At 40.7% G+C, this 26,442-nt stretch overlaps 1 protein-coding gene across 1 annotated transcript in view; it reads right to left on the bottom strand.

The window, feature by feature from the left end:
• SEMA3A (semaphorin 3A) overlaps positions 1-26,442 on the bottom strand; it is a 1,172,288-nt gene that overhangs the window by 724,760 nt on the left and 421,086 nt on the right. The window contains exon 2 of the mRNA XM_044088352.1: positions 20,174-20,334. Coding sequence (XP_043944287.1) covers positions 20,174-20,334 — 161 coding nt within the window. The remainder of the gene's footprint in view (positions 1-20,173; positions 20,335-26,442) is intronic.

The raw sequence follows: 26,442 nt of genomic DNA, 5'->3' as shown, positions 1-26,442 counted from the left end.
AGGCCAAAAGTGAAGGAGACCTAACCAGGAGTGAGCAGGATGGAAAGCCTCTCTCTGCTGTGGGAGTATAATTTTCCGCCCCAAGCCCTTATCCCAAGGGCCAGAAGAGTGGAAAGATGTGGTTCGGAAAATCCAAGGGAGCCTTGCCAGACACTCATGGTGAATTTTCCCCCAGGGGCAGAGGGAAAAATAACAATGGAAGATGCCACCCATGCAGCAGAGTGGGTCCACAGAACCAGGGGGACAGAGATACATTCTCAGATCATCCAATCCAGTGCTCATGAAAGGAGGCCCTCCTATCTACCTCTGGAGGCAGTCAGGGGAAGATTATCACTGTACCTAAAAGCCTGGCTAAACTTGACTCAAGACCAATGGGTACAGTCCATCATATCCAGGGGATACAAAATTCCTTTCTCCTGTCCAGCCCTTCTGCTGAAGTCCATCCCAGACATTCCACCCGGTCAAAGGGATCAATCAACCCTAGAGATCCAAAGGTTGCTAGAAAAAAGAGCCATCCAAGAAGTCCCCGCAAACCAAGTCAGATCCAGAATTTACTCAAGGTTCTTTTTCGTTCCAAAAAAGACAGGAGACTGGAGATCAATTTTAGATCTCAGCAGACTAAACAAGTCGATCAAAAAAAATGAAGTTCTGGATGGTAACACTGAAGTCTATACTCCCTTTTTTGGGTCAAGACAATTGGATGTGCTTGATAGATCTTCAGGATGCATACTACCATATCAAGATGGACAGGCGATCCAGAAGATATCTATGCTTACGACTGGGAGCCAGTCATTACCAGTTCAGAGCTCTGCCCTTTGGTCTCACTACAGCCCCAAACAACAAAATGAGCCAGCAAACCGTGGTGCTGTTACTTAATGCTAAGCATTTATTATTGTTACTAAAAAGAAACAAAAACAGCAAACCGGTTTCGGCTGTAACAATTATATAACCTTCCTCAGTGTTGAAAACAAGTTCACACAATTGCTCCTTTTATATTTTCACCAAGTAACAAAACAAATTATGATTGGTTAACTCACAAGTGCTCATTCAGCCCTGGTGTAAAAGTCCACCTAGTTTTATAATCCATTTTTTCTCTTTAGCATCAAGAATAGAGTGCCATCCAGCCTTATTGGATCTGTTACCCTTAATTATGTCAATAATTGTGAAATTAAAAGAGGCTGCGGGGTGATTTAAAGAATGTTTGTACAGTGTACTATTGGGTTTCTTGTTCCTCATATCACTCATATGTTCAGAGATTCGTATTCTAACTGGTCTGGATGTCTGGCTCACATAGAATGCCGAGCAGCTACATGAAGCCAGATAAATCACCCAGTCACTGCTGCAGTTTGCAAAGAATCCAATGTCAAAAACATTACCTGAATTCCTACTTGTAAATTGTTTTGACTTTATAATCCTATTGCAGTGACTGCAGTGCCCATATGGCATATACCCAACCAGTTTATTCCCCAACATAGTAGTTTGTGTGGTACAAATGGTTTGGACCCATAATCCTCGCTTAAAGTGGCTTAAATATGAACTCAAAGTTTTGCCTCTGTGAAATGAGAATTGACAATTATCCCAAAGGATTTGTGATAGGTTATTGTCAGCCAGCAGGATATTCCAGTGTCTGTGTATACTGTTCAGAAGCCAATCTGTGTTTTTCCCATATGTGGTTGTTAACCATATTTCTGGACTCGTACCCTGCTGTTTATCCCTATATTTTAATAGATCAGCCCTATTAGGTTTTGATGCCCAATTACTGGCCCTCAGAACATATCCCATTTTGTAGCCCCTATCTCGAAATCTGTTAGTAAGATCTGTCCTATAAAGATCATAGGTTGAATCATCTGAGCATATATGTCTCATTCTAATGAATTGTGACTTGGGAATATTTCTGGTTATGTGGGGTGGGTGGAAGCTGGAGGCATGGAGAAGAGAATAATATTGTGGATGTTTACGGAATACTTCAGTTCTCAAAGTGTGGTCCTCATTCCTAGTAACCAAAACATCAAGATATGTTATTTGTTCTAAGTTGTAATTCAGTGTAAACTGAAGACCCCATTTATTTTCATTCAAGTATCCCACAAATTCCATCAGATACTCCACATCCAATCTCCACACCATCCACCAATCATCCAGAAACCTCCTCCATATGTCTATCTCATCCAGGTACAAATTATGTGTGCTGTCATAAATAAGATGTTCTTCCACATATGCCATTAAAAGGTCTGCATAAATGGGGGCAAAAGACACCCCCATAGCTGTCCCCTGCACCTGCCTGTAGCACTGTTCCCTACAGAAAAATACATTTTTAGTTAGCACATGTTCTGTTAGGCATATCAAAAATGTATTGAACCCAGGTTGATATATTGCATATATTTATATAAATTGCATCAAGGCCTGCAGCATGGGGAATGTTGGTATAGAGCATGCTTACATCAAGTGTACACAGGAGCCATCCATGCTCCAATTGCGTGTCAGAAATTATCTCAAAAGAATTCCGTGGTATCCTTAATCCTTGATCTGACCCATGTCAACAGTGGTTGAAAACGCTTAGTGAGAAAGTGTGAAAGTGGCTTAGTAATAGAACCGTTGCCCGATACAATCAGTCTGCCTGGTGGATTAAAAAGATCTTTGTGAATTTTAGGCAGAAAATAAATGTACTGGCTCTTGGGATCTGACACTGTGAGATGGTATTTAGTAGTATCTGTAATAATGCCTTCCTCCCTGGCTATTGCTAGAAAATCATCAATCTGCTTTTTAAATTTAAATGTGGGATCCAAAGGCAAATTAAAATAATATACACTACAGCCCCCAGAGTGTTTACCAAGTGCGTGGCAGTAGTTATGGCTCACCTGAGGTATCAAGGATTCCGGGTGTTTCCATACTTAAGACGACTGGCTCCTGACCGCCACCACCAAGCATCTACTAACCAGGACAAGAGACTTCATCACTCATCTCTGCTCACAGCTGGGTATTACAATAAACTTAGAAAAATCTGCCTTGTTGCCATCTCAGCATGTTACCTTTATAGGGGCAGCAGACAGACACAAGAAACATAGTATCAAAACTGCCTCACAAAAGAATACAGATGCTATGCCACCAAGTGTCCATACTGATGAAGAAGAAAAAAAGTGCAAGCCAAATTTGTCCTCAAAGTCCTAGGTTCAATGGCAGCAACAATCACATTAGTTCCATTGGCACATCTATACATGAGGATACTGCAGTGGCTTCTCTTTGCCCAGTGGTCTATGCAGGAGTTACCTATGTCTCACAAAGTTCTCATCATGAACACCTGCAAGAAGGATCTACAATGGCGGCTCTATTCCGACCAGGTAACAATAGGCAGGCCATTCGTACTTCCACACCCGGTAGCCCCAATGACCACGGATTCTTCCCATATAGGGTGGGGGTCATTATCTGGGACAGTCCAAGGGACTTGGCAGGAACACGAGTACCACTTGCACATAAATATCCTAGAGATGAGGCCAGTTCTTCTGGCATTGCAAGCATTCAGCAGCTCTCTACCGATAGGTACTATTGCAATTCAAACAGACAATATGTCAGTAGTGTGGTACATCAACAAGCAAGGGGGAACCAAATCCTACACCCTATGTTGGGAGGCTCAAAGGGTATGGCAATGAGCAATTTCTTCTCAATGCTTTTTGACTGCAATGCACATCCCGGGGAAATCCAATGTAGTAGCAGACAGGTTAAGCAGGGCAATCCTTATGCCTCATGAGTGATCACTGAATCAAAAGATTGCAATCAAAATTTTTCGCAAGTGGGGCCAGCCTTGCTGCACTCTATTTGCCATGTCCATCAATGCCAAATGCAGCAGCTACTTTGCCCTTGTCCCCCCTCCGAGGGAGTCATCAAGGGATGCAGTTGTGCACGATTGGCCCCCGGGACTTCTGTATGCCTTTCCCCCATTTCCTTTAATACCCAAGGTACTTCAGAAAGCCAAGTTGTTGAGTTGCAGGCTAATTCTCATTGCTCCTTACAGGCCTCGCCAAACATGGTTTCCCTTCCTGTGGCCCCATCTTCTGGAAGAGCTCTGGATTCTGGACCTGGTGCCGGATCTTCTGACTCATCAGTCAGGAAAGCTCCACTCCTCTCTTCAAAATCTCAAGCTGACAGCTTGGTTACTCCACTTCCAGTCTTAGCCAGGCTTCCTGATCTATCCCTGGCAGTAATTCTGGCTTCATTGCACAAGAATACAACTACTTCTCTTATTGGCAAACAGAAACAACATAGATCCCTTTGCAGCTCCTATATCTGCGATTCTAGAATTCTTAACAGAAATTTTTGATCAGGGTGCAGCAGCTGCCATGGTGAGAGTGCAACTAGCTGCTATTTTCAAATTATTATGTGGGAGACATGGGGTCGGATATCATGTCCCATAGATTATGCAAAGCTTTTCTCAGGGTACCTTTTTCCTCAGGTCCCCCTTAAGAGAACCTACACCTCTGTGGTACCTCAATTTGATACTGTCAGCCTTGACTTCACCCCCCTTTGAACCAGCCTCCTCTTGTTTACTAAAGTTCTTATCATGGAAGACAATCTTTTTAACAGCAATTACCTCCCCTAGAAGAGTTTCAGAACTGCAAGCTCTGTCTATCCGTCCTCCCTATTTGATCTTTCATAAATACAGTGTCCCTCAGGACGAATCCTTTCTTTCTACCAAAAGTTTGTTCTGAGGCCAGTTTGAAACAGTCTATTGAGTTACCTGTTTTTTCCCTAATCATGGCAACAAAGCAGAATACAAATTTCACCAGTTGGACGTTCATAGACAACTAAGTTTTTACTTACATAGGACCAAAGAATTTAAAAAATCTGGCCAACTCTTTGTTCCATTTTCAGAAAACAGGAAAGGTGTTGCAGTTTCGAAAGTCACCTTATCAAAATGGCTCACAGATACCATCACCTATGTCTATAACTTGCATAACAAACAGTTGCCAGGGAAAGTTAGAGGGCATTCAACTAATGTCATGGCTACTTCTACTGCCTTCCAAGCTAAACTTCCTTTGGACTCAATTTGTGCGGCTGCTACATGGGTCAACCCTCATACCTTTACCACTCATTACAAAGTAGATGTGGCCTCCTAGATCAGGGCTTCTTTTGGATCCACAGTTCTGAAGAGTTTAGTCCCTTGAGCCACCCAAGAAGAAGGAGCTGGGGACACTGTCCTAACCAGCAAGAATGAAGGTGAGATAGTACAACATAACATAAAGAAGTTATGCACTCACCGTAACAGTTCATGTTTGCTGTCAATAATCTTGCCTTCATTCTTGCGACCCACCCTCCTTTCCCCCTTCCTGGAGGATCAAGAGGAACTTATAATTTGGCTATAGGTGCCTAACTCTCTTCACGGTTGTTTTCAGAGTAGGGGCAGTGCATCTATCATAGTTTATTCTTATTGCATGAGTTGGTATAGTCTAGTGTTTAGTTTTCTCAAACATGATCTGGGGAACAACTGCTAGGCATCATGGTATATAGTGTAATCTCAAGCCAGTAAGAGCTCTCGAGCTTTAGTATACAGCCAAGTCAGAACTGATGCTCGGTTCCGAACCCAACCAGCAAGAATGAAAGTGAGATTATGGACACCAAACACGGAACGTTATGGTAAGTACATAACTTCTTTTTATATAATTGAAAACAGACCATATTGACATAATTTTATTTACAAACATTGCACAACTGCAGTGGTGCAGCAGTAGCATTGTTGCCTCACAACAAAAGGTTCTCCCATTCGATTATTGGTTGGAGCACCTTCTGTGTAGAGTCTGCATGTCCTCCCCACGGTCGAGTGGTGTTCGAAAGACATGCGTAGAATGGGTGTGCCTTCGTTGAAGGTTGGGCATTGAGCTGGCACCTCTGCACCATAAAAATCTACTGCCAATCATTAGCGGATCGGACTTCCACTGTGGCGACCCCTAACTGGGAAAAGCCAAAAGAAGAACAAACAATACATCACAAACCATATTGACATAATTTTATTTGCAAACATTATACATCACTTATAACTAGCCATTCATCATCAGTCAAATATTTCATAGCTCATTCATATCCTGCCTTCTTTTAAACCTTATTCCTCCTCTGCATGTATTATTCCCACAATTCTCATGTTTTTCTATGTAATTTGATCCTACCCTTTTCCCTTTTTTAAAGATCCCAGTTCCACTTGCTTTATCTCTGTTACTATATTCACTACTTCTAGTAAAGTCTGTTTAGACTTTGATTTCTATTTTCTAGTAATTGCTTTTTTTAGCAGCCACCATAATTAAACTCAGCAAGGCCTTACTATGTCTAGGCAATTCTGACTCTGTAACATAGCTCAAAAAATCATTTTCATAGTTACACCATTTTGCTCACACACTCCCCTGGATTCTGCAAGCCCAGGATGGCATTCAGGACTAGTGCAGAAGCTCCAGCAGGCAATATATCTGCCATGTGGTCCAGGAATAACCTGTAGGGGACATGCACGAGTGCTCCTGCACTAGTGCTGCATGGACTCAGCCCCTGTAGTCAAATTACTCCATTTTCAGGAGAAATCCATGCAAATGAGGTAAATTTGCGATCCAGGAAGCTGGAATCCGGCCGTGCAGGACTAGTGTAATCTGCAGAAATGTACTCCACCAGTAATGGAGTACACTTCTGCAAATTATAAAATGGAGCTATGACAGCTCCAAATAAAGGGTGGATATCATGTAGAAAGCATGCCAAAGGCCAGCTATAAGGCCATTGGCATGGAAAACATTTGCCAAAATAAAACAATCAACTTTTATTTTTTTTTAGCTGATCTCGGCTGTTTAAGTGTTGGGCAGCGTCAAGCAAATGGGATCGGGCGGAAAATAAGAAAAAAACATAAAATAAGCATTCTAACCAAAATCACTATTTTGCCATTATACTCAATGGCAGGCAGAAGACAACATGGCCAGTGAATAGTGGTTGCTAAGGGGGGAGACTCAGTGTGGGACATGTAACTATGCATCAGCAGGCAATCCAATGCAAATGAGGGGAATGATACTGAATCCCATATTTCCCCTGCATGCTAGTCAGCACCCAACAGTGTAAGAGCAGGAATAGCTTGGTGCAAGCCCAGGAGTTAGCTGACATCATAGGGGGGTGTCAGGCATACTGTAAGCGGATTGAAGCCCTCTGACTCTGGTTTGCTGTTAGCTTAGCAGAGCTAAGTAAGGGGGTGTGTCTGAGGCTGCCTATCACTCTTTACATTGCCTATGAGGATGTGCGCCCCACGCACCGGGTTTTAAAGGGAAAAAAAGTAAACCAGGAAATAGCAGCTCTGTGCACATTTGAGCACCGTGTTTGCGCGGCGAGCCCCTGGGCTTAAACAGGAAAGCAATGGGAAGGGAAAGCAGCAGTAGGAAGGTAATCTAGGATAACTAGCATAGCTGGCAGGTGAAATGTATCAGAATCAGCCAGTTACACAGGCAAAAGACCACCACAGCCCAGAACACTACCATAAACTATGCAAACAACTTTCCCTCTCATTTTTCCCATACTCTACATCACTGGTGTAAACAAGCAGGGAACTTTTAAGAAACAAATCAACAAAATGATAGGGGCTGCAATAACTATCATACAACAACATGTGGAAGAGGCTGAGGGTGGTGAGGATGTGAATGCTGTTGACCAACCCACAGTGAGGAGACAGAGAGGAGTGTACAGACCCAGGGTAACCTACCAGGGGCTACATGAGCTGGAGATAGTGGAGTGCTATAGGGTGAACAGGGACCTCCTACAGCAAATTGTTGAGCTGTGCCGGCCACGCCTGACACACAGAACTAACAGAGGGGAACCCATCTTAGTGGATATCAAGGTGTGTGTAGGCCTAAGAATACTAGCTACAGGTGCCTTCCAAAGGCCAACTGGGGATATGATGGGGATTTTACAGGCTTCAGCATCCAGGGTACTCCACCAGTTCCTGGATGCCATGTCAGCACATGCCGGTGAGCACGTATATTTCCCCAACACCCATGAGGCATTGGCCAGCAATATGCATCTGTTCCACCAAATAGCAGAATACCCTGAGGTAGTGGGTGCTATAGACTGCAAGCACATATGCATCAAAGCACCACCTGGTGAGCGGGGTAGGGTCTACATCAACCGCATGGGCTTCCCCTCCATCAACTGCCAGGTCATGTGCGATGCCCAGGGAATAATAATGAATGCGTGTACTGGCTGCCCTGAAAGCTATCATGATTCACACATCTGGCATCTGATGCAGCTGTACCACAGATTTGCCAATGGGGACAGCCCTTATGATCACTTAGTGGGGGATGCTGGTTACGCACTGGAGCCATGGCTGATGACACCCATCAGAAATGCACACACACCCAAACAAGAACTCCATAATGAGGCACATGCACAGACCAGAATTATAATTGAGCGTGTGTTTGGGATGCTCAAGTCATGGTTATGGTGCCTGGACACATCCAATGGAGCCTTGCAGTACTCACCAGCTACCTGTACCCAAATTGTCATCATATGTGCCATGCTACACAATATGATCCTGCAGAAACAGCTGCAGCAGGAACAACACGGGGCAGGGCCACACAGCCCCTTAGCATTGCCAAGGCCTGCACAGGCACAGAGTGACTCAGAGGAGGAACAACCTGAGCCTGCCCCAGTAGGCAGAAGGAGGCGTGCCCAGTATGCCATGGCCTTGGCAAAGAGGCAACGCATAGCACATACACTGACACAGGAGGGACCCAGGGAATGACACCTCTCTCTGACTCGCACATACAGTAAAAGGGATGACAAATAAGACACTACCTGTGCACAAACATGTGTAGGGAGTGTACTATGTGCATCCGACATAGGCAGCCCTTCAGCACCACCCTCAATACTGGCACACCCACAAGGTAAGTCACTCAACCTACTAATTGCCGAATGTAGTAGTATGTGTTGTTACCTGTATCTATGGTATGGATGTGAGCATGCAAGGGAATAGGGTGGCTGAATGTGATGCCAGCAGACAGCAGACACCTATAGTGGCAGCATGAGATCTGTAACAAATATGGGTGTCACCATAGTAGCCAGTACTACACATGGTAACAAAACCCACTGCAGGAAATGTGCTGGGCCACAGTGTGTGTCCATATGACACACACAAGCCAGTCAGAGAGGTTTACATACCCAACAACAGTCACAGCCAGCAGGACATGTGTAAACAAACACAAACAAAGGCTGTGCTAAGGCCATTGAATGATACCTATGGGTAACCCCCCAGGGCTACACAGGCAGATTACATCAGGTCAGGCAGTGGGATGTTAGTTCTGAAGGGTAGGATGTAAGAAACTAATATGTAGATTAATGAAACATAGGACCTGTAGTACACTGACATGCCTCTAGTCAGCATGATAGGTTAGAAAACATAATGAAATGGAGTACCTGACATACCAGTACAGTCACAGCAAATGTGTACAAGTGTCAGGTGTGCCCCCCAATCCTGTATAGCAATGTAGAAACAGTCAGGTGTGCCCCCCATATACTATCTAGACAGTAACAGTCAGGTGTACCCCCCCAATCCTATGTAGACATGTAGTAACAGTCAGGTGTGCCCCCCCAATCCTATGTAGAAATGTAGTAACATGTATGTGCAGGTATAATACCAGTTGTCCCACTGTACTCATCCCTCATTAGACCCATTATAGAATACAATGCCCCATTTGGTATGTACCTCTCAAGACATCTGCAACAACTGGAAAGGCCTCAGAAATACCTCACTAAAAGAATCACAGGTATAAAGCAGATGCCCTACACTGACCGCCTTAACAAACTCCAGCTATACTCTGTCGCATATCGTCTACTCAGAGGCGATCTCTGCTTAACATACAAGGCCATGTCAAACCCAGAGCTGTTGGACATGCTACACTTAAAGAAATCCCAATCCCTCAGAGCTACACGCTCCAGGGATCTAAACCTTGTCATCACAATAAACAAAACATGCTGGAGGGATAGGTTCCTGACCCAGAGACTCCCCAGACTCTGGAATAGATTGCCCATACATGTCAAGCAGAGTGCCTCTTTGGACCTCTTCAAGAGGAGCCTTGACGATTGGATGGGAGAAAGGAAATTCACCCAGGGATCACGTCAGTCGCCCTGCTAGACAGGGGTCCAGGAAAGTAAATAATGTGGGAAGAAATAGCCAGGGAATTGTTATGGCTAGGCTTGTATAGGCCCTAGGGCTGATAGCCTAGTACCAACCTATGAACCTATGAACCTATGAAGATGCCCAGAGCTGGCCAAGGTAGCAGGATAGATTGTAGCATTTGCACAATATGCAGGTATGTGTGTGTTAGGTTGGTGTGTGTTTCATATTGTGTGAGAGTGGTCAGTATGTATGCATGTTGAGGTATAACCTGGTGGCCATTACCTACTACTGCTGATGACAGGGTCAAGTCCTCACAACTGCAGTGCCAAAGACAATTCCCACCAGTATTACACATGCTAGCAGTAAGCCATTGTAAATGTATGGTGATAATATGTGTCACCATCTGAAAGATTGACATGACATGACTGTTGGGCTAGATATACAAGCAGTACACAGGAGAAAGTACCCCAGACATACAGTATATAATGTGTAACTGTGAAATGGACTCACCCTTAGAATTGTACATACAGGTATGCATCACATTATCTGGGCCTGTAGTAGAGGATACTGGTGTCTGTTATCAATGCAGGTGCAGGGTCAACCTGCTGTCCATTAACAGTTCCCGCCACATGAGGCCAGGAGTGGCACATTTGATGATAATCTGTGTACACAACATGGGCCAGACACCCCAGGTACAGTTCCACATGTCACTGTGCATGCATGTGGGATGTGTGCACATCCCAGACACCGTCCATGTCATGGACTAAAGAACACATACATGGCAAGCAATGCACAGCAATGGCCACACACAATAGTTACCCAAGTGATTTGATGGTGAATACAGTACCCACCTGTGTGGGCCAATCCAGACACTACACCCCTGAGCCACACTGCAGACCATTGTCATGTAGCCTGATGCCAAGGTATACCCATCACCTAGCCTTGTGTAGCTGTCTGGCACAGTCAACCACTACACACCTGTGAAGCAATGCACCTATGCATGTTAGTACTGGCACCCTGTGTCTGTGTGTTGTGTATGATGCTTATGACCACATTCACACTCACTACAACCCCCATTGGCATACTGAAGCATGCTGTCTGCTGTCAGACACCTCCACATACCCTTTGCCCATATAACCTCCGGATAACCCCTGTGGTGCATGTGATACCTGCACAGAACTGTATTGTAGCAAACTAACTAGTAAGGAGTTGTATTCCTGACCCTGCTAAGTGTGTCAATGTGTGTGGGTCCCTGAGAGAATGTGGCTGTGTTGACGCTGACACCTGTTCAGGTGGACAGGCATGTGTACTACACCTGCCGTATAGCTACCATATCACTGTTGCAGATGTCACTCACCATCACATATACGTTTAAAGAGCTTGTCAATGTGCAACCTGTGTGGTGAATCCAATAACTGCATAGACATGTGATAGCAATACACAGTCAGTCAGGGGTTTGATACCCTGTAATGATAGGTGTGTGACCCAAACATGCTTAAGTTTTGCACTCCCACCCCTCCCTGACCTATCTTTGCCTCTGTCTGCCTTTCTCACTCCCTCTCTGGTAGATGTGGAGACTTACACCTGCTTTGCTTCGGCAGCAGTATGTGTTTTGTAAGTGATGCTCATGATCAGCTGATGGCCTCTGCATGAATTGCAACCCTCATCTAGATGATTTCATGTGGAACAGCTGTGGTAGCATTCACATAGCCAATTGCATGGAAACACACTCCAATATCTAGGAACATCATGTTGGTGTTTGGCCTTTTCATTCACTGTAAGCAGGACCTTGATCTGTTGTTTGGCAAACAGCATCACAGATGGATTGGGGATTTACCTCTAACAACATACACTGTGGAAACAGGCCAATACACAGAAGGGGGATGTGCCTGAAATGACTACAGAATGTAAGTGCTGCTATTCTGCATTTGGAGTAATGTTGGTTTAACGGGATGTGTGTGGATATGGCTGTTCTGCATGTTTTAATACCTGTCATGACAGTGCTGTTACTGAGGAAACCCCCATCTGTAGAGTCATCTGCAGACTGGGCAGTGTGTGGTGCCTTTTGTTTCTTGTGTTACCCACAGAGGACCTATCTGTGAACTGCAGAAGCATAGTGTGATAATTACAGACAGTACATGGTGATAGACATGAGAGTTACTGACCTCATATCCCTCATAGGACATATGTTGCAACAAACCCTGTTACAACATTAAATGTTTGAGGTTATCACAGCAACATGTCAATATTGGCCCTGTGTTTGTGCCTCCAGCCACAACTCTGTCAACCTGTGTACATATGTCATGCAGTAAGAGGTGCACATGTCCTGTACATGATAATTTATTGACACCATATCTGATAACAAGCCAGTAGGATATCAGACTGTGACACGTTATGTAGAGTAGGGGTTTTCTTTGAGGACATAACCTGGGCATACTGTGGTTATGTGTACAGTACTGATGTCTGTGCACTTATGGTAACTGTCGACAGTGTGTGTAATGTGAATATGTACCTTGGCCTGTGTACAGATTGTGGTAGACGTCATTGTTCTTGGTCCTGTTCTATCTGATGTTACATGCTGCTCCACTGTGTATTACCCTATCTGCATACATGTTTGTAGGGCCAAACACACACATATCCCATACCACAGACAGACATTGGACGACACTGTGTAGTGGCCTAGTATATGTAGGGTTAGTGTGTGAGTGGCACATATGAGGATGATGTTGATCAGATAGTCCATATACTGTAATATTACACTGCCTACCATAAGTGGCTGTGTTCACATTGGTTGTAGTTATGCACTTTCAAACAGGTGTCTGTTACTCTGTGCTGTGACATGCCTGTAGAGCCTGCTATATATGCATGTACATATGTATTCCCCCATAAGAAATGTAGGCCAGTGTTGTGGCAATCTTCCTTGTAGCCTGCACAGTGCTTCGTTACATGCCTAGCAGCTTAGTGCCCTTACCCAGTGTGATGTTATATCCAGATACCTGCCAGATGTACTGCTGCCAGGCCACCATAACAGTCATGTATGTCAGACAAAGCTTTGGGATGCTGTACAGATGCATGTCTCTAACTAGTGGGTAGTATGTGGCCATGACACCTCTGTATCAGCAGTTATTATGCATCAGGACAGACAGGGGTGTGTGAATGCATACCTATGGGGGCAAATGTATACCAGTATTTATGTGTTATACCCATCTACATGGCTGTTAACATTCACATTGTCAGGCTTGGTCTACATGTCTTGCACTAAGGGGTTCTGTGTATACCTCTGGACTGACCAGAGTGTGTCAGACTGTCCACATTTATTGGCCATATCTCTGCTGTAGTCCACAGGATCATTACTGTGCTAACAGTGGTACTGTACTATGATGTCCTTAGGATGTCTGTCAGTAGCCAATGGCACATATGTTAAAAGCAGATGTGACCTCCCACACACATGTCTGTGAAGACAACCCCTATCACAGTAGCAATAGTCTACATATATACCTGCACTACATACCTGACATCCCCTTGCACTATGAGGTTGGGACTAGTGGGGCTGAGGTAGGGCTCCACTCCATGTTCAGGACATATGGTGGACACACACACACACACACACACACACACATATATATATATATATATATATATATATATATATATATATATAAAATTATCCATATATCTATATAGATATATAGATATATACACATATACATATCAACATACATAGATGGATATGTATATGTACATATATATATATATATATATATATATATATGCATATAAACACTCAGATATATACATATACACAGCAATATATGTCTACACATATACAGATAGAGATACATAGGATACATATATATGCACATATACTTACGGATATCTACATATATATTGACAGTAATAGGTAAATCAGAATAGATATGTAAGCACATATAGTTATAGATACCTACATATTTATCTACATAAATGGGCATATCTGTACACATAGGATGTGCGTACATACATAGCTATATATACATATAGCTATATATATATATATATATATATATATATATATATATATATATATATGTACATACGAAGAGATGTACACATGCCCATATAGATGTTGCACTATACAGATGTGTATACAGACATATGCATGAATATACATGTGTATGTACATGTAGACATATATCAACCTATTATATGTATATATCCATATTCCTGTCATGTGTAAACCTCATGGTTGTGTATATGCTCCCAGAAGTATCTCACCGTATGTATCTGCTATGTGTACATTATGTTAAAACAACATATGTGATGCAGCAGTCATATTAATAACAAGTACTACACAATTGTGGTAGTAAAGGCAATTGTTCAATTCTAATCAGTATGTGTATTGACAGATATATCAGAAAAACAACAGCTGTCTTCACAGTGGTCATGGTGTAGTGGTTAAGTGTCATGACTTTAGTGTACAGGGTCCTGGGTTCAGGACCTGCAAGAGCTGTTCATTTTGTTCCTGGCCAGAAAAAGGGCTGTCAGATGCAGAGTGGTTAAGGCAGTTTTGAGAAGCTTTAAGTGCATTTGCATGGTTTTGCATGAAGCTAAGAGGTGCTAAGCTACGGGTAAATGTACGAGCACTTGCACAGTGTAGGCTTCACTTACCAGTGAGCAAATAAGCTTAGCTGTTATACTGAAGCAATGTTGATACCTTCTAAGCATGGCTTAGCCCTGGTAACCAGTTCATACCACCTAGTCTGATAACATAGCAGGGTAATGGCATCTGTAATGTGTATGTAATGCCATGTACAATACATGCACGTATGTGCTGTCATTACGGTAGCAAGGGGTGTGATTGTCATGTCCGGGACACAGACATATGTGAGGCCTGTACAGCACTGTTATCCATGTGACTTTTGTTACATATAGGGGTAGTAGCCCAGCGTATGTGCTGTCACACTGGCATGTAGTGTATGATGGCGGTACTACTGTTGACAGTGCCTACCCATGCAAGAGTAGAGTGCTAAATGTAGTACTGACAACAGGCACACCTGCAGGCATAGCTGGACTCTGAGGCCTCCCTGTTGCATCCCCGGTGTGTGAGCAGGGTCACAGTATATAACCCCTATTGGGTAATGATCTGACATGTGGAATGTAACTGTAGACTACCATCTGTACAGCACATGATAATGAGGGCTCCTGACATGTAGTTATGGCATACATATTGTTGACAAACATCTATCTGTCAACACATTCATCCTATGGCATAGCTACTTGCCAAGTGGATGACTGTCAGTCCCTGTACAGATATGTAGATGGCAGGTATCCCGCTGGGATATGTACAGGCATCCTAAGCTTGACTGACACTGACATGTCTGCCCAGCTGTGTAAGAACTGGCACATATTGGAGATAACACCCTGTACACACCATATGCCAAAGGTACCTCCACTACACTACTACAGTCAACTGAATATGCTTGGGTACAAGTCTCCATCACAGACACTAACCATGTGTTGTAATGTATGTTGCATGCATGTCAACTTGATCACCTCAGTGGCCATGTGCAGGAGCCACCTGGAGGAATGGCTGATGCATGTCACTTCCACCCTGAGGGTCACCACATTAGTGTCTGTTGATGGCTTGCCTGCTGCCACATGACAGGTGTCAGGATACCACTGTACACACAACCCCTACACAATCCATCTCTCCTTGGACAATAGCTAGGTACACAGCTATGACCACCTGCAGAGATGCACCCCAGTACTGACATTTGTACGTGTGCATATCTGAGTATAGCAGTGTCTGTGTATTAGCACACCTGTACATGGGAATTCCATGAGGGCCTTCACAACCACCACAACACCCATTTCCATAGCCAGTTGTGGCTGCTGCTTTATGGGACATTACATGTACCCTGTTAAGCTCCTCTCCATACCGGCTACACGAGCCTTGCAGTACCATCACAACAGCGTTGTACAAATGGGTTGATAGGCATTGGATACCCATTGTGTTCTGGCAAATGTGTGTATGTGTGCATATCCATTTATCTGTAGGATACAGCATTCCTAGGCCACATACTCCCGTTATAATACACATTGCCACACAGTAGTACAGATAGTGTTGTTGCTGCCCATCAGTGATGCATGACAATGCAACAACCTGCTACGCATGTGGCATGTGCATTAGATGCATATCCCTGTAGCACCACTGTTGGGATCTACAATGGGTTGTATCGCAGTCATGGCCAGTGTGTGATGGTGGGTATATCAGAGTGTCATCCTGGGTTTCAGGGAGTACAATAGCCACTGGGGGATTTGGGTGCTGTGTACACTGGCATTACACCAAGGTACACCCGGTATATGTCCCATGTACCACGTTATGGTTACCACTGTCACCATCAACCATACAGGTAACTGATACCACATTCCAGGCCAGTTATGCATGTGCTATGTGCAGCCTACCTGTAACACATTGGACACATGGTCATGTTAGTTAGCAACGATAGGCCCTGGTCTCTCGGATGTGTGTCTACCTGTTATGTGTCTGTTAATGTGTATATAAAGGTATGTCACACTATGTATTGTCCATATAGGTTCATAGGTTCATAGATAGGTACTAGGCTGTTGGCCCTAGGGCCAATACAAGCCCAGCCAAAAAGGTACCCTGGCTTTTGCCTACCCAAGAAAATTATTTTCCTGTGCCACTGTCAAGCAGAACCACAGAAGTGATCCCTGGGGTGAATTTCCTATTTCCCATCCAGTCATCAAGATTTTTCTTGAAGAGTGCTAATGAGGAGCTTTGTTTGATATAGATAGGGAGTTTATTCCAGAGTATGGGAAGTGTCAGAGGAATTGGGATTTCTTTAAGTGGAGCATTTCCAACATCTCTGGGTTTGATATAGCTTTGTATGTTAGGCAGAGATCACCTCTGAGTAGGCGATATGCGATGGAGTAAAGCTGAAGTTTTTTGAGACGGTCTATGTAGGGCATCTGTTTGAGGCCAGTAATCCTCTTTGTGAGGTATTTCTGCAGCCTTTCCAGTTGTTGTAGATGTCTTGTGAGGTACATACCAAAAGGTTGATATATGTCAGGGTGCATATATATATATATATATATATATATATATATATATATATATATATTTATATATATATATATATATATATTTACACACCCATTACATCCCCCATTAGCATACTGTACATGTCTGAGGATGTTCTGCATGTAACATGTAACCTGGGACACACCTCACCCAAACGCTGTATGGTGTGTGCAATGGAAGCCACACACTTCAGTATCACTACATACCTAGTTAGGGGTCTAGTCCCAGTGTTGCCAAGTAACTGTGTGCAAGTATGTGGATGGGTCTACATCAGGTTGCAGATTATACATGCCCCAGTGGGTCACCTGTATTTATACACTAAATATACAAAGTAAAAGAGAAAATCTAAAGACCTCCCTAGGAATGGGCGCAGTTTTCTGGCTAAGCAGTGAGGCTTTCCCTGTCCATTCTCCAAACACTGACAAGAGTGGTGCTTTCCTGCCCAACTGGGGCACACAGAAGTCATGGAGGACATATCTAATCCCTGGTTCACAGTGGCTGTATGGACTACACCATCAGCGCCCAAGGAAAAAGATGAGTGGTCCAAAGAACCAGCTTTGGTCACAGCAAAGTAGCCCACCTGCAGCTAAGGGAAAATGTCAGCCTATTGAGATGGCAAAGGATGCTTAACAATATTTTTCTTTTTGTGGCTGGAAGAAAGTACAACCATGGAACCAGTAGGTTGTTTTATGGTTAAGCCAAAACAGGTCCCAGATTCCTGGGGAAATTAAGCTGCAATACTAGGAAAATAGGTAAGCTGAAAAAAAAAGAAACTTTTGCATTGAAGGAAATGCAATAAATAGCATTTTAAACACATAGCCTAAAAGTAAAATAACAACAGTTTCTCCACAGTAAATGTAAACAAATGTTACCAATGTTTCTACCACAAAAGTAAAAATGTATGCTCCTGCTTAAAAGTAAACAAAAGTAACATGACAGTCAATAAAAACACTTTTTCCTAGTTAAAAATACACACACACACACACACATATATATATATATATATATATATATATATATATATATATATATATATATATTGCAGCAAAAGTAAGTGTTCTGTCACAAAAAATAAAGTGGAAAGTTTTTTTTCTCAGAAGGGAACTTACCTGCCCAGCAAAAGAACAGCATTAGTCAACAGCTGATCCTTGAAAGCCCACAGTGGAAGAAAAACTCTGAAGGGCATGGTGACGAAACTTATCCTTTAGTCAGCTTAACTCAAGCTGACTAACAATTAGGAAGTATGGAAGGTGCCCTAAACTAAAGTCAGGATGAAATATACTCTTTGACATTTTACTGTTGATACTACTACTTTAATGAATATGACATCAGCAGTAGCAGTGTTTAGCATTATTCTTTATTTATCTTGAACAGCTTCAGGCAGTGTGAATAGAGACAATATAGAAATTTAAAGATTGAGATGTGTCACTTGACCAGATAATGCTATTTGCAAATGAATATATGTTCTACAGTGTCCTTTTCAGTTGCAGAAAAGCCATACACCATCAAAATAAGTAAATGTACTACTAATTCTGCTCTTATCAATATTACTCTGTTTGATGTACATATTTGCACAATAAACTAACAAAAGTGCAGAATACAACATTGTAAACTGCAGACTTTTGTTGTTGACACCACACATTTTCTACTTTGACCCATTACTGTAGCAAGATGTCCATAAAAATAATATTATTCTGAAACCAAGTCTGAAAAATAAGTTGATAAGAGAATTAAAAAACAGGATAGACTGCATGTGCTATGGTGAACGTGCTCAGAGACCAGTGTGCAGCAAAAGAAATATGTCTGCAGGGCATAACACAAACTATGCCACTAGGTAAAAGTAAGAGTAGTAATACAAATGACAATAAGAAGACAAGAAAGGTGACACACAAGCAGACAGAAAGTTCTGCTGGCCTCAGATATAGAATGAGTTAAATAACTAAAAGTAAAACAGAAATCAATGATAATGTAAAAGATAAAGACATTATGTTGTACATGATAGATGGCAGTTAAAGTACTGTGGGATGAGAAATAATAGTTAGGGAACCTGAAGTGAAGATGTTGATAGAATTAGGGATTTCTGTTAACGTGATGACTATTGACATTTATATATATATATATATATATATATATATATATATATATATATATATATATATATATATACAACTCACTAATGCCTCTCCCCATGCACAGTATTTCTTAGGCAAAAACAATGGAATGTAACAGAGTCACAAAAGCTACTTTCAATTTACTAGAGGGAATAGAGTCCAGTCTCCTGAGCTATCTTAAATCCATGTTGGTAGAAGTTATCAAATACTAAACAACATAAACAGTAAAACATGCAAAAGTAAAATGCTTGGCAATCTATTAACTGTAAGTGGTACTTTGTTTGAAGGCTTTTAGAAGCTAAAAATATTAGATCATCATGGTACAGATAGACACAGTATACCTGCAGGAGAGCCACAGGGATAAATATTATTTCATCTTAGAAAAAGAATGCACAACCATCCACATTTTGGGAATGTGTCCTTGAAAGGGTTTTTTGCCAAAGTTGTTCACATTATCTCATAGTATTAAAACAATTCTTTGTATATTGGGCATACAGATGAAACATGTTTTTCTGCCGAGTACAGTTTCTTCACATCTAATATTGGCAACATTTTTTTTCCATTTTGCAAATCATATCAATCAAAGAAAATGTGCTAAACAGGTGTCAGAAAGTGATACACATTCCCAGATATTGGAGGATTCCATTCTTTAATCACCAATATATTACTTACAGTAGAAAAACAATGGATGTGCATAAGAATCTTTACAAAACTGCTGAATTACTAATCAAAATATGAAATGCAAGATGAAATAAATACACTTCAGTGTAATTTGCAGTGCTGCAGTAATGGTGCCAGGAAGTCTGTACATTTCAGCAATACATCAATGCATTTTTAAAGTCATAAATTAAAAGATACCTGCAGAATGTCCTTTGTTATGTTAGCCAAGTTAAAAGAAAATATGTGATCCTTTGCTCCAATTAGTAATCTACTTCTCTCTTCATCCAGCAAGAATGTATGATAATCAGAGCTGTTAGCAGGCCCAATAAATGTGATGACATTGTTGGAATCCACCATTTCTGCATTAGGAAAAGGAAAGACAGATTATATGCACATTAACATTATTCCAGCTGGAAGAGCAGAATACATTTTACAGTCTTACAGGGTTGTGTAATTGGCATCTGTTTAATACTAAAACTAATTCTGAAATACTGCCAAGAGAATAAAATAGTTTTTTTTTTACACAAGTGAATAATTTGTATTTAAAACTATTTTATTTCACAGTTGTTTCAACAGAATGAATAATTCAAATCTAATGCGAATGAAGTTCTATAAACAAAAATGCAAACATTATATTTGATTAAAGTTATTTTGTGATCTTTGCATTTCTCTGCCTTAATTTTTCTTTACTGTGAATTAAAATGTTAGTACTGTACAGATAAATGTTGGTATACCTACTGCAGTAGAATCTCAGCTTTCACAGGAGTTTAACATGGTTACACATTGCATACTTTCCTTCATTAATAAATCAATAAACAACTAAAGTAAAAATAAAAACAAAACAAAAAAACAACTTTACATTTGACATCATTAGTTACATTTTAACAGCCTTTCATGACAGTTCTTCATTTATTATTATGTGCTTGTCTTAGCAATACAGGTTTTCCTCCTCAGCTTTGTTTTAATCCAGAAGTGAGATTTTAATGTCCTTTAACAAATATTTAAATGTTTCCTTGGCTTCAGAGAAAAAAAAACCCCTAAAAATTAAATAAAACATTCCATTCCACAAAGGAATAATGCTCCAACTTGATTCACCAGAGTAAGCTCACAGTCTGATGAAGATATTTTCCCTTGATGAAAGTACTTTCTCTGGTGAATAAAGATTTTGGAACCTACTCTGGTGAAACAAGTTCTTTGGTGCCTTGTTCCTTTACAGAGTGGAATTTTTTATTTCATTTTTTTTAGTTTTTTATTTTCCAAACTGATGACCTGTTCATCTTGGGTATTGAAAAAAAGTAAAAATACTTTATATACACATTTCTAAAATATTATCTGTAAATGAAAATCAGTACTCTTGAATGCGTTATCTGACTAATAACCCATTTTACAGGTTATTTCAGATTAATATTTTAATGTAATAAAGTTAATGATATCCTTTTTTATGCTAAATTAAGATGTGAATAAATAAATAAAACAGCAGTGGTACTTTCCCTTCTTTTTTATATTTTATAAGCACAAATGTCTCATGAAGCAATAATACCTTCTGCTTGTTCATAGCATGAAATATCTGCAAAAGAAAGCAAAATTTAAGAAAAACATTTTTAGAAGGTGCATGTCACCCCTTATTTTCAGTATAGTTAGGAACACAAAACAGCTGTATCACCATAGTATTTATTATTGCTATTTTTTCTTATCATCCAGCTACTTTAAATCATTGCAAATAAAGAAAACAACATTTCCACAGTGTCTACTCCAGGTATATCAGTTGACAAGAAATTTACACAAGTTCAAAATGTTTGCATATAATTCATGCAAATTATGATGTTGCTGGTCTTAAAAGAATTAAGTAACTGTCTACTTTTCAGGTAACTATGTCCTTTTTCTGTAATATAATATAACTGGACCTTGCTGTTTTCTCTGAGCATCTTGGTGTCACTGATATTGTTTTCACACCCGACCCTGTTTTCCATCACACTGTTATCCACAAGAACTACTATATCACTGCTGATTGCACTACATATTCCTAACACTACTACTGACACAACTATAACTATATAAATATTACTTACTTTAATCATGACTTCTACTAATATTACAACTACTACTTCTACCGCCATTATTAGTACTACAGCTACTGCTACCAGTACTACCTATTACTTCTACCTTTTCAACTACTAGTATTACTTGCTAGTACCACTATTACTTCTAGTATTACCTACTATTAATAATTGTTCAAACTACTAATCTCATCACTACTGCTACCAGTACTAGCTCCTACTCTGACCAGTACTATTACTAGATTATCTACTACCACTCCTGCTAGTACGGCATGCTATTTTTATTGCCATGACTACTACTAACATTACTATTACTATCACAACCATAAAATGTAACAAAATAAAGGACATGATGAATGTCATCAAGAAATCCAATCATTGATGAAGAAAAATCATACAGTTTTGCAAATATGTTTCATGCTTACATGTATGTATACTCAAGTAAAAGCACACCTTTATTATTTTTGTAGTAAGATCAGTCAATAATTAGTAATATAATAATGACTGTCCACTTATTCATATGTTGTTTGATGACCAACTAATTACAACGTACAGACTTAAGACAGGGCCCACATATTAAAGTTCCATCATTAAACATTACAAATCGAATGGCACAATGGATATGTATCGTCACTAGAACATATGCATGCAGCATTGAATGAATAACAAGCAAAGAAGTATCAAGAGTATAGTCTGCAAACACAATAATTCTCTAAAAAATCCAGATTGTGTATACAGTAATAGGTTAACTGAACAGGTGCAATGTTGAAACACAGGAAAACAAAAACACTGTTAACATTAACACCACTACCAACATTACTATTCTAGCATTACCAGCCACTGCTAGCACTAATAAACACGTTAACATTAACACCACTACCAACATTACTATTCTAGTACTGTCAACCACTGCTAGCACTAATAAAATAAAACACTTGTTAACATTAACACCACTACCAACATTACTATTCTAGTACTGTCAACCACTGCTAGCACTAATAAAATAAAATGCATGTTAACATTAACACTACTACCAACATTACTATTCTAGTACTACCAACCACTACTAGCACTAATAAAATAAAATGCATGTTAACATTAACACTACTACCACCATTACTATTCTAGTACTACCAACCACTGCTAGCACTAATAAAATAAAATGCATGTTAACATTAACACTACTACCACCATTACTATTCTAGTACTACCAACCACTGCTAGCACTAATAAAATAAAATGCATGTTAACATTAACGCTACTACCAACATTACTATTCTAGTACTACCAACCACTGCTAGCACTAATAAAATAAAATGCATGTTAACATTAACACTACTACCACCATTACTATTCTAGTATTACCAACCACTGCTAGCACTAATAAAGTAAAAGGGTCTATATTAAATCAGCGAATGCTTAATATAGAGACCGCTGATTTATCGACCCTTTAAAAGTGAAAGCTTGAAACCCCGAAGACACAGAAAAGCAATTTTTTCCCAGGGGAAAAAAAAATCGCTGTTCCACAAAAAAAAGAAAAAATTCAAAACACTAAATAAAGTGGGGGGCTTCACCACCACACCCCCCTATTTAGGGAGCTGTCCACCCCATACCCCCCTACTTAAATATACCAACTCAGAGATCACACCACAGTGGAGGAAATGGCAAAGTCCCAAAAACGGCCAAGTGATTTTTTTCCCTCTGAAAAAAAAAATCGCTGTTCTGTGTCTTTGGGATTTCAAGCTTTCACTTTTAATGGGTCAATAAATCAGCATTCACTATTTTAAGTGTTCGCTGATTTAACATAGACCCAAATAAAATGCATGTTAACATTAACACCACTACCAACATTAGTATTCTGGTACTACCAACCACTGCTGGCACTAATGAAATAAAACACTTGTTAACATTAACACCACTACCAACATTAGTATTCTGGTACTACCAACCACTGCTAGCACTAATAAAATAAAACACATGTTAACATTAACACTACTACCAACATTAGTATTCTGGTACTACCAACCACAGCTGGCACTAATAAAATAAAATGCATGTCGGATATTACTTTCAGTCCTGTTTTATATGTTATGAGCAGGAACACTTTATGAAGCACTAATGACTAACATTATGTATACAACTTGAAATGTCTGTAAAACTAGGTAACATTTTCAGAAGGAAAATTGTTTACTTATTTATTTAGTTATTTACGTATTTATTTATAAAGGCAAGGAGATGTCACTTTCATTTCTATATGCGTGTCATTACTTTCGTTGTCATTGGTCAAACAAAACAATTGTACATCCGTAACATTTATTTTACGTAACTGTTTTTCTCATCCAGCTACTGTAAATCATTTCATGTCACCAGATCATCACAAAAGAGTGAGTTCTTAAATGTACTTACGGTGTATGCTAATACTACTGGGTGACAAGATCACTTATCATTTACAAATGTTTAGAAATTTTGTGCCATTTCCCACAAAGCATCAGGCCTTCTAAGGCAAAGGTGAAAGATGCCCTTTGACTGTCACATAATATAGCTGTACCATATGTGCAATGTACACACACACACACACACACACACACACACACACACACACACACACACACACACACACACACACACACACACATAAGATAATCTTGTTATATTGAGGTTCATGCATAAGAATTTAACTATAACAATCTTGTAGCAAAGTTCTTACATATGAACCTCAGTGTGTTATAAAGCTAAGTAAACCTTGCACAACCACACATTCATCAAAGAACAGGACTGGAAAGTAAGTAGCAGCTTTAGAAGACTGCTGCCAGACAGCTATCAGAAACAGCTTATACAACTCAACAAGCAAAATATTTAAAAGCTGTTACATACCTTGTACTGCCAAGAAATCCTTTTATTTATCATTTTTCAATGAGTATTATCACATACAAACAGCTAAGACTCTTCATTGCATTACATAACATTAGTAACAGGTCAAAGTCTGTTTGTCCAAAACTCATGTCTCATGTTTTCTTCATAAGGGGAGTTTCTTTACGTCCATTTCCTGAACAAGTAATTGTAATAGTTCATGATCACAAAGAAATAATCATAACTTTCTTTCATACTCTCTTGTTCTATATAGTAGTATATAACTTTTTCTAAAACACAATATGAGGACTTAGCCCATAGGTGAAGTCAAAGAGACTTACCTGAGCATAGGAGATAAGGCACTTCTCTTACAAAAATAAAATTCTGGCATAAAGAGACAAGTTAGTTGCTTCTTAGAGCACGGAGAGGAGGCAGACCATTAGACTTAAAAAATGTAGGGCATTGGGCCTAGACAGAGTTAATTGCCTTTAAGCTCTAAGGGCAGGGGGGAAAGTACAGTTGTGTACAAATACCATAAGCCTAGATGTTTGAGTTAATTCACTGTTGCAGTCCCGATTATTGGGATTTCTTGCTGTGAAAGCCCTCAATCAGCCCGACTACCAGAGAAAATTCTTTCCATATCCCAGGTTGGCAGATGCCCTGACTGAAGTCAGTATGCTCGTGTATAAAGATAGCCAGCCTGTATCATGAAATTAGGATTTTCTTGCGCTCAGCTAGGAGGAACCCTAAGAAGGCAGGAGGTATCTAATGTATAACCTGGCACAGCAAGGGAGCTCAGGAAGGGTCACTTGGCAGAGTTGTAGAAGGACAGGAAGAAGCCTACATAGTAGGCTAAGGGGTCAGGAGGGAGGGAAAGAAGACTAAAACAGTGAATACACTCAAAGAGCTACATTTATGGTAAGTGTACACAACAGCATTATGTTCTTCATTTTTCACTGCTGCAGTCCTGACAATTGGGAAGATTCCCAAGAAAAGGAGGGAGGAAGGAACCTAAGGAGAAGAGAGGATGCCCTGCAGGACTGCAGTGGCAAAGCCTGCTCTAGACTTGGAGAAGGATACCAAGTGGCAATGTTTGGTGAAGGTATGCACTGAGGACCAGGTGGCAGCTTCTAAAATGTCCTTGGTGGGGACACTCTTAATGAAGGTAGCAGAGGTTGCTGTTGCCCTGGTGTGACCTGATCCCTACTGGAGGTACTTTGCCATGAGAGCTGTAACAAAAGGAGATGCAATGGGAAATTCATTTGAAAATAGTTTGCTTAGAGGCTGGCTTGCCTTCTGAGCCAGGGTCAAAGGAAATGATCAGCTGTTTAGTCTTCAACGGTTTAGTCCTGTCCAGATAGATGTTTAGCTTTCTGTGCACATCCAAGGAATGCAGAATTCTCTCCCCTTTGTTTTTAGGGTTGGGAAAGAAGGAAGAGAGATGAATGGCCTGGTTCAGAAAGGTGTCAGTGATTGCCTTGGGGTTGTTTCTAAGAGAGACCCTATCTCTGTGGAAGATAAAAAAATTCACTGCCATGAGGAGCTGCAACTCAGAAACCA

This window comes from Protopterus annectens, chromosome 11.part0, assembly GCF_019279795.1.
Source record: "Protopterus annectens isolate FY-2018-M chromosome 11.part0, PAN1.0, whole genome shotgun sequence".
Classification (NCBI taxonomy): Eukaryota; Metazoa; Chordata; order Ceratodontiformes; family Protopteridae; genus Protopterus; species Protopterus annectens.
Note: the sequence above shows the minus strand (reverse complement) of the source record. Positions and strands in the feature narration are given on the sequence as shown.